This window comes from Callospermophilus lateralis, chromosome 6, assembly GCF_048772815.1.
Source record: "Callospermophilus lateralis isolate mCalLat2 chromosome 6, mCalLat2.hap1, whole genome shotgun sequence".
Lineage (NCBI taxonomy): Eukaryota > Metazoa > Chordata > Mammalia > Rodentia > Sciuridae > Callospermophilus > Callospermophilus lateralis.
Genome location: NC_135310.1, coordinates 38,643,092 through 38,652,786, shown reverse-complemented (window position 1 = coordinate 38,652,786; position 9,695 = coordinate 38,643,092). Strand labels below are relative to the sequence as shown.

The window sequence follows — 9,695 nt, the reverse complement described above, 5'->3', positions numbered from 1 at the left end:
CGTAAAAACAGCATTAGTAGACACAAATTCACTTTATATACAATATTGTAGATCAGAAAATCCACTTTTATCTTGGCAAGAGAGGAAGTATTAGGTTAGCATGTAATCTAGAATGTCCTCAAAACATCAGTCTGCCTGACTATATTTTTGGAACTCAAAAAGCAGGATCATGTTGATTTAGGATATGCAAGGTAGTTTTACTATGACTCAAATGGAATTAAATATAATAACAAATAAAAGCAAGAATTAAAAACTCACTAATTTGAAGTTTTCTTCTTGTGAAAGGTTAGAATTGGGACTTAGCTCTTTGAAACACATTTTTAAAGAAGTAAATTACTGGGATCATAAAAGTTTGAGCTGTGCATTTTTATTGAATTTACTTTTTAAAAATAGCTAGTTACAAAAGAAGAAAAGTTGTTTTCCAGAAAAACTAGTATAAAAATGCAGATTTGTTATAGGATGCTTCATTAATCTTTACATCTCACCTTTAAAACAGAAATTCCAGGAAACAAAAGAATGAATAATTTAGGTAGCTGATGTTCCTTCCATATCATGTCTCCTCACTGATTAGTAGATCTTTTTTAAAACAAAGGGTCATTTCTCACTAATTTTACTTGAGCTGCTTAGAGCAGAAATGATTAATTATACCTTTTCTTATTTTCATATTCTCTTGATCCCTGCCCACTTTTTTCTTGAATAACAGAGTTCATTAAGTTATTTCTAGGTAAGACAGAACAAAACATTTATGAAAAACAGCTCCAGAAGTAGGTTTTGTGTAGAAGCTTTTCCTTTTGCAAGCTGATCTTCAGTTATAGATTAAAAACTATTATGAGAATTTAGGAATTGACAAATAATTTTAAGCAAAAAATTATGTATATGTTAAGCCAAATGTTGGCCCAAAAAAGAAAAGTAAATCTGAATTTTAGTAGCAGACTTCAAAGTAATTCTATCATATTTAGTATCATTTAACTTTCATATATATTAATCATTGAAGATTTATTTGTAGTACATACACATTTTTTAAATCTATTTATTAAATTTTCCTTTCCTAGCAATAGCCTCTAAATTTGCAGGTCCCCCCCACACTGTTCCTAAAAGATCTCTCTCATTCTGTAATGCCTCCTCTAAATACAGCTCTCTGCCTGAACAAACAGATTTTTTCAAAGCTCTAATGACTTCTGGTGGCCCATTGACAAATTGCATTAGCCACTCTTGTGCTTCTTCTAGAGATTTAGTTTCATCTGAAGACTGCAAGACCTCTTCCACCATTCCTATGTTTAAAGCTTTTTCTGAATTCAGTTTGAGGGCCCCACTTAACACTTTGAGAGCTTGTCTGCTGCCGATGATTTCAACCAGCCGGCTGGCCCCTCCCCAGCTTGGAATTATGCCCATCTCTTTGTGGACAAATCTGATCTCACTTTCTGGAGTCATTAACCTGCAAAAGCAAAAAAGGATAAAATATAACTACATATATGTACTATAATCAAGTATAACCTCTTCATAATGTGACATGAAATCACTGTTCTTTTAGGTAGATACATATTATTAAAAACTGAATATTAGAAAGATGAGGTTATTCCATCTAAAATTTTTAATATGTTTACTTGTTTTAACATGTGCTTGCTTATTCTTAACTTTGCAAATTTATGTTTATTTCTAAAAGCCCATTTTTTTTCTAAAGTGAGTAGAGTCCTAATGAAAAAACCTGGAACAGGTGAAAGTATGGGCATCGGTATGTTTGTATCCACATACACATACACAAACATACACACACACACACACAAAAAAAAAAAATACATAGTAAGTTAGGGTTTTCAAAGTCCTCAGGAAAAAAATAATAAATTTTGTCTGATAGCCCAATATCTGGCAATTATTTACTGAGCACTGCCAATGTCAGGTAGTGTTTAGATGCTTGAAGACTATAACAAAATTCTGTGCTTGCAGAGAGAGACACCACACAATCTGTAGTGATAAGTGCTATAAAGAAAACAAAGTGGGGCAAGGAATTAATGAATGAGAATACATATGTTCTCAATATTTAGAGAAGTGCAAAAATCTGAAAAAGTGTCCAAGAAGCAGCAATTCCAAATGCAAAAGTCTTCAACTAGGACTGCTCTGTATCTCTGAGGATGGGGCCAGTGTAACTGGAATAGAGGAAGCAAAGAGTAACACGGAACAAAATTAGAGGAGCAGACTTACAATCCTCCATAATGAGCTCAGACTTCATTCTTTTTTTAAAATATTTTTTAGTTATAGTTGGACACAATACCCTTATTTTATTTATTTTTACATGGTGTTAAGGATCAAACCCAAGGCCTTGCACATGCTAGGCAAGTGCTCTACTGCTGAGCCATAACTGCAGCCCCAGACTTCATTCTTTAATTGTGAAATTTCTTAAAGGGATTTTGACAAATTAGCATCTCACATTTTGTAAGGGTTGTTCTGGTTGCTGTATAGACTAAAATTAGCATTTAATATCACATACCAGTTGTTTAAGGAAGCTTATGTTAATCCTCAGAACAACCATATGAGGTATGGAAATATCCTCATTATAGATGAAGAAATCCAGGGAACAAAAGTTAAATAGCTCTGCTATTGCAAAGCTAGGACTTAAACCTGGAAAGTATGTGTTGTATGTACTCAAAAATTTTAACTTTGTGGCACAGGGATACCAGTAAAAACATCAGTAGTCACCTGGGTTAGACTGATAGCAGTGATTTCCTATAGCAGGGGTTCTTTTTCCCCAAATTGTGGAATTTATGAGTATGACCATTGATTAATAAGCAAAAAAAGGAACAACAAAAGGAGTTAGTTTAAAAAAATGGTGGTCATAGCAAAAGGCTTCATGTTTGCCTAGGAACATTTAATAATATTAAGAGACTTAGTAAACCTATATAGTTAGGAAAATACCAAATGAGTTTTTGATTGCATGCTTTCACTATGTTAAAATGTCATTCTGACTAAATGTCATATCAAAATTTTAACTTTTTAAGAAAAATGATTGCTTTCAAACTACGTATTACAAAAAGAAGACCTTAAATCTTGCTTTCCAAAATGTTAAATGTTCAAATACCAGGTGATTTAGTTCTCTTAGCACAAAGAACAACAATCTTGAGGTTTTTGACACTTTATAGGGGAAATACTCCAGAAGAGAGAGATCTATGAAAATAGTTTTGGGGCTGGTAGAGCACTTGCATTACATGTGTGAGGCACTGGGTTTGATCTTCAGCACCACATGAAAGTAAATAAATGAATAAAGATATTGTGTCCACCTACAACTAAAACAATATTAAAAAGAAAAAGAAAATAGTTTTGATAAATCATTTTTAAATGGGGCACAAGAAATAACAGGTCTCGTTAAGAATCTTAATGTAGCCATAAATTGTTAAGAGGAGTACTGACATCACAAACTGTCAAAAATTTAAGGACTCAAATCATAGAAATAATAATGTCTGACAGCCTTGCAGATAGGAATATTGTTAATATTTAGCCCAGTCCTATGAAGCTTTTCACAGAATGAATTATGTCACTGTTCCAATTAAATTGTGGAATTCACACTGATGTTGGTTCAGAACTATGCCTACAATGGAGTAAAGGACTGTGTTAGGAACCTTAGGTGAACATAAATATTGGTTATTGTGCTATGCAGGGTAGCTCAGTAATAGAGTGCTTGCCTAGCACTATGGGTTCCATCCTCAGTGCTGGGGGAAAAACTGGTTAATGTCCTAGGTGTTGGTATAATGAATATGGTTTATACAACAAAACTTATTACTAACTTAAACACATTTTAAAAATTCTTTGCTTCTAAAGAAGATTCTTCATTATGATCTTCATACCATGTTCTTTCTCCTTTGTTCTATTTTACAAGATAAAATGCCTTTTTAAATACTATTTCGTGATTGTAACAAATCCTGAGGTAATCTTTGTAAAATTATTTGTTGTGATCAAACTGACATCTATTCTTTAGGGCGTGCCTTTGTATTGATACACAGTAAATAAGTATGATAAATCACTGGTGACAGAACATAGTTGTTTAACAAGGAGAGAAATACAGAACATTTAGAGAGAGGGTAACCTTTCATAGCACTTTTTTATTATTATTATTGGTTCAAAATATTACAAAGCTCTTGACATCATATTTCATACATTTGATTCAAGTGGGTTATGAACTCCCATTTTTACCACGTATACAGATTGCAGAATCACATAGGTTACACATCCACTTTTTTACATAGTGCCATACTAGTGTCTGTTGTACTCTGCTGCCTTTCCTATCCTCTACTATCCCCCTCCCCTCCCCTCCCCTCCCCTCCCCTCCCATCTTCTCTCTCTATCCCATCTACTGTAGTTCATTTCTCTCCCTTGTTTTTTTTTTCCTTTCCCCTCACTTCCTCTTATATGTAATTTTGTATAACAATGAGGGTCTCTTTCCATTTCCATGCAATTTCCCTTCTCTCTTCCTTTCCCTCCCACCTCTCGTCCCTGTTTAATGTTAATCTTTTTCTCATGCTCTTCCTCCCTGCTCTGTTCTTAGTTGCTCTCCTTATATCAAAGAAGACATTTGGCATTTGTTTTTTAGGGATTGGCTAGCTTCACTTAGCATAATCTGCTCTAATGCCATCCATTTCCCTCAAATGCCATGATTTTGTCATTTTTTAGTGCTGAGTAATACTCCATTGTGTATAAATGCCACATTTTTTTTTATCCATTCATCTATTGAAGGGCATCTAGGTTGGTTCCACAATCTAGCTACTGTGAATTGTGCTGCTATGAACATCGATGTAGCAGTATCTCTATAGTACGCTCTTTTAAGAACTTCAGGGAATTGACCTAAATATTATAATCTATAACATTTTAAATGTAGAAAACCTAATTTAAGAAAACATGATATCATCAGCAAGATACAAGTAAAAACAGAAACTGTTCATTCATCTTACAAGAGTATAGACTAATCCTAGGGTTTCATGTAGTTTTACCTATAATATAATTTATTGCAAGAGATAATCTATCAATTCATGTAAACGATAGAAGACAGCTCTTATAATTCTATAGACTTACTACAGACTCAATTATAAGATCATATTAAAGCCCCTTATTTGTATAAGGAAAGGAAATATAAGTGTCTTTAGGCTGTTCATTATGTAAGCTTCCTGGCAATGTTTAAAATTTCCTCTGACATCCTGGGAGAGAAGAGATGAAGTTAATCAAATGTGGATGTTTCTTGTTACTGTCTAGATAGAAGCGTGTTATATGAGAAACTGTGTATAACTAGAGAAAGACTATTAACGTTTGGCTGGTGATAGAAGGTCAAAGTCGATACCTGGAAAACCATTCAGTGTGCTACTTACTACTTTCTAATAAATTAATTCTACATTTTAGGGTTACCAAATGTAGTCAAGAAAAAACAATTTCAAAAAGAATTTGTCAAATTTTACTAAAATAGGAAGTTTTTAGTAAAAGTTATACAAGAAAAATAGTTTATAAAAATGTTTGGTGTTGATGAAAGGCACAGTGAACTTGGTGATGAGGACAGAAATGCATATTGAATTGGGACATTATTCAACTATGCTGTGAAGTGCATAGACTATGTAGCCAGACTGCTTGGCTTGGTTACTAGACTGGCTGCATACCATACCTCATAAATTATAACAAAGTAAAAGGACACAAAATGAAATAACATAAGTAACCAAATAAATACTTGAAAGTTTTTAAATAAAGCATTGACACTATAAAATTAACTAGCAATGGGATGTCATAAATTTAAAGGTTTTAATCACTGATTTAAATGGTCTAAAGCTAGAAACTGCTAATTCTTTTACATTGCATATTAAGAGTCAAAGACAACAAGGCAAACTGCTGATTTGGAGAAAATATGGTATAGAAAACCACATAATTAGCATCTCTGACAACAAGCAATACTTTAAAATCATGTTTGAACATAAATACTTATTTGTTTGCACACATACTTTCCTGGCACCTTCTTCCCTTTTACTTTCTATTTGTCACCCATCATGAGACAAATTATAGAAAACAGAAGGAAAGAAACTAAAGATTTCCCCTAAAATCTCAACTTTTTTATTCCCAACCCTCAGATGACTGGCCTCATGAGGCTCCCTTCATTAACACAATGGTATAGGCTGAAAGAAGGGAAATTTAAAAGGATTATATTCATTGTAAGAAAGGATCTGCTCAAATAAACACTGATCTAATGCTGGTGTTAGTAAAAGTTGGTAGGATCTTTCCTAGAGGACAAGTTGGCAATACATATCAAAAGTGCTGAATATTCTCTTAGTCTTTAAATACTTGTACTAATAGGATTTATTTTCAGGAAATAATCTTCAGGTGGATAAGAACTTACGCATAGTTATCACGGCATTAAAAACAATACAGAAAAATTGGAATTGGAACAAAACAAAATCTGTCAATAGATACAATTACAAGTGGAAATCTAGCACATGATAAGGTGTCTCTGAAATCACTAAAACACAGAAGTCCTTTCAAAATAGTGTTGCAGAAAAACAGACATTTGGCAAAAAACAGATAAAATAAGTCCCTTATTTACATCATTCATAAAAATAAGCTAAAAATAGGTTATAGATAAGCCATAAAATTACTCAAATACTAGAATAAAACATAAGTGAATTCTCTATAACTTGGGAAAGAGGCAAGGTTTTTTACCGCATAAAATTCAGATGCAATAAAAAAAAAGATTGATGGACATGACTACGTTAAAAAAAAAAGGCTTGCATTGCAAAAACAATAAGCAGACTCAGAAGACTTATGGCAAGGTAGGCAAATATTTATGTATCACAGATGACAAATATCACTAAAGGTTGCAAAACATAAAAATTAAGGGTAAAAGATCAAATATTCTACATAGAAATAAGCAAAATATGAGTAGGTAATTCACAAAGACTTAAAAAATGGTTTTTAGACACATGAAAATAAGATCAACTGCACTTAGAAAAATGCATATAAAACTGCTGAAATTTTATTCCTCATCCATCCCATTGGCAAAAATTCAAAGGTTTAACAGTAGGCTCTGTTGTCAAGGCTAATGAAATACGCTAAAGGGAATGCAAGGCTGGTCTATTTCCTATGAAAGAGAAATTGTAATAACTAACAACATTCATTAATTTGTTACTATTCATTTAACCTTTGATTGGGCAATCATTTCTAGAATTTTTTTATGAGATACCATTAATAATACCAAACTACACAGCTTTTTTACTACAAACTTTATATATTCAAGAGAGAGAATATTGAATTCTCAACAAGAAGGAAACAAGAAGGAAAGGAAAAAAACTAAATGCGGAGCCTACAGAATGGAAGAAAATCTTTGCCAACTGCTCCAACTGCTCATATCCAGAAAATATAAAGAACTCAAAAAACTTAACTTCAGAAAAACAAATAACCCAATCAATAAATGGGCAAAAGAAGTAAACAGGCATTTCTCATAAGAAATATAATAGCCAACAAATACAGGAAAAATATTCTGTATCCCTGGCACTCAGGGAAATCTGTCATAATGGAAGTATAATGATGAGCAACTAGGTTCTGGGCAACGAGAAATGCTTTTTGGGGGAAAGGGTAAACAGGGATTGATTGCATGGGTACTTTACTACTGAGCTACATCCCTGATCCTTTTGTTATTTTGAAACAGGGTCTGGCTAAGTTGTCCAGGCTGCCCTTGAACTTGCAATCCTTCTGTCTCAGCCTCCCAAGTAACTGGTCTTACAGGCATGTGCCCTTGGGCCCAGCAGGAATGCCTTTTTCTCCTTCCTCTTCTTCTTTTTTTTTTTTTTTTTTAAACACAACTTGTGCCTTTATTCTTCTTACCAGTCTTCTACTTTCAAGTCATCTTGTTTTAATTTTTCAGTTGAGAAATGCCAATTTTTGATGCAGAAGATAGCCTTTTGGTTTTTAAAATGCTTTTAAAAAGCCATTGTCTTTTGGAATATTTTGTGTGAAATAATGACTCAACAAAATATAATTTACTATGAAGGTCTACTTACTAATGCCAAGTAGACCTGAGTGTTTCTGACATGTGTATTTATTAAATCTATTATCAGCTGGTGCTTAAAGGGGATTTCTTGAGAGGATGGGACAATGCTAGTATGACATCTGGGCTCATTTCTTGTGTAAATTCATATTAAGTATATTTCCATCTGCTGAAGTATTATGCATTGGAAATGGAAAAGTGCAGAAATATAAGTTGAATAAATTCTAGGCAATTCTCCAGAGTAAGAAAGTTAAACAAGCTAAAGAGGGCCAATAGATATACTTTTTAAAAGAACTTATCATGTTGAATGCTATGAAATAAAAATGTTGGTGTTCTTTTGACACAGATTTTCTTAGGATTTAACTATGAATATAATTAAAGCAACTTGTCATAGAAGATAATTAATAAAGTACTGATAAAACAGGGGAAAATATCAGCTAGAGGAGTTGTACTGATTTATCACTTCCTAGTAATGTACATCATTCAGTAAGCAATCTGCTTTATTAGCCTCTTTTAAGAACTACTATTATTCTTGGTATGTGGTTTTAAAAAAGTCTAAGGGAACAATCCTTTTCAAACATACAGAGTGAAGGATCAGTTTAATCATTTTAATTTCTATAGTGATCCCCCTTTACCCACTGAGGTTAGGTCCCCAAACTCCTGATGGATGCCTGAAACCAAAGACAATGCCAAAGCCTACATATACTGTTATTTCCTATACATACATACCTATTATAAGGTTAATGTATAATTAAGCATAGTGAAATGATTAAGAAAGATGACTAATGAAACAGAACATGAAATTTCAATAATATAGTATAATAAAATTCCAACATAACTATTCTTGTGCTTTGGAGCCATTATAGAGTTAAAAAAAAAAAAAAGATTACTTGAATACAAACACTGGGATACTATAACAGTTGATCTGAGAATGTTAGACCACTACTAAAGCTACATATATGCAACTCACCAATGGGCAGGTAGTATATATAGTGTGAATACATTGGACAAAGGCATAATTCACATCCCTGGTAGATATGAGCAGGATGGCATGAGATTTCATCAGACTACACAACAATGTGTAACATAATACCTGTAAATTGTTACTCCTGGAATTTTCCATTTAATATTTTCATACTGTGGTTGATCACAGGTAGGTGAAACCACGAAAAGAAAAACTCTATGGAAGGGACTATTGTAATTGGTTGTGGACCATTGTTTTTTTTTTAAAAAATAACAGAAACATTCAACTAGAAAAACGGAACAAAAACCTAAAACGTAAATGTTTTGTGAATGGCAGTGCCTGGCATATGTACATGCTAAAAAATGTTTAATGAATGAAGACACCACTTCCAGAGAAGTTAGTCTACAGATGACCATGTTTTTATTGGAAACTGTATTCTGCTCTGTGAATATACCTGATATATTACTTAATGTAACCAGGGGGCAATAGTCTCACATACAACAAAATTAAATATTTAATGAGACTCTGAGACATGTTATATTTCCTTCAGTTAGAGGTTAACATAATATGGCAATTTATAAGTATCAAGGGATTAAATATTCTTGGATTATTTCACCTGCTATTTTGCCTTTTGTCTTAAACCCTAACTATGAATACAGGTAGGGAATGAATATGAAGGATGATGCCAAAGTCTAATAAATGCTTGAAGATAAACAGTAGATTCTAAAT

The 9,695-nt window shown here is 32.9% G+C and overlaps 1 protein-coding gene across 4 annotated transcripts in view; it reads right to left on the bottom strand.

Moving 5' to 3' along the window:
- Positions 1-347: 347 nt before the first annotated feature.
- Positions 348-9,695, bottom strand: part of Echdc1 (ethylmalonyl-CoA decarboxylase 1) — a 33,277-nt gene continuing 23,929 nt past the window's right edge. For all 4 annotated transcript variants that reach the window (XM_076858275.2, XM_076858276.2, XM_076858277.2 and 1 more), the window contains exon 6: positions 348-1,435. In XM_076858275.2, coding sequence (XP_076714390.1) covers positions 1,027-1,435 — 409 coding nt within the window. In that variant the 3' untranslated portion in view covers positions 348-1,026. The remainder of the gene's footprint in view (positions 1,436-9,695) is intronic.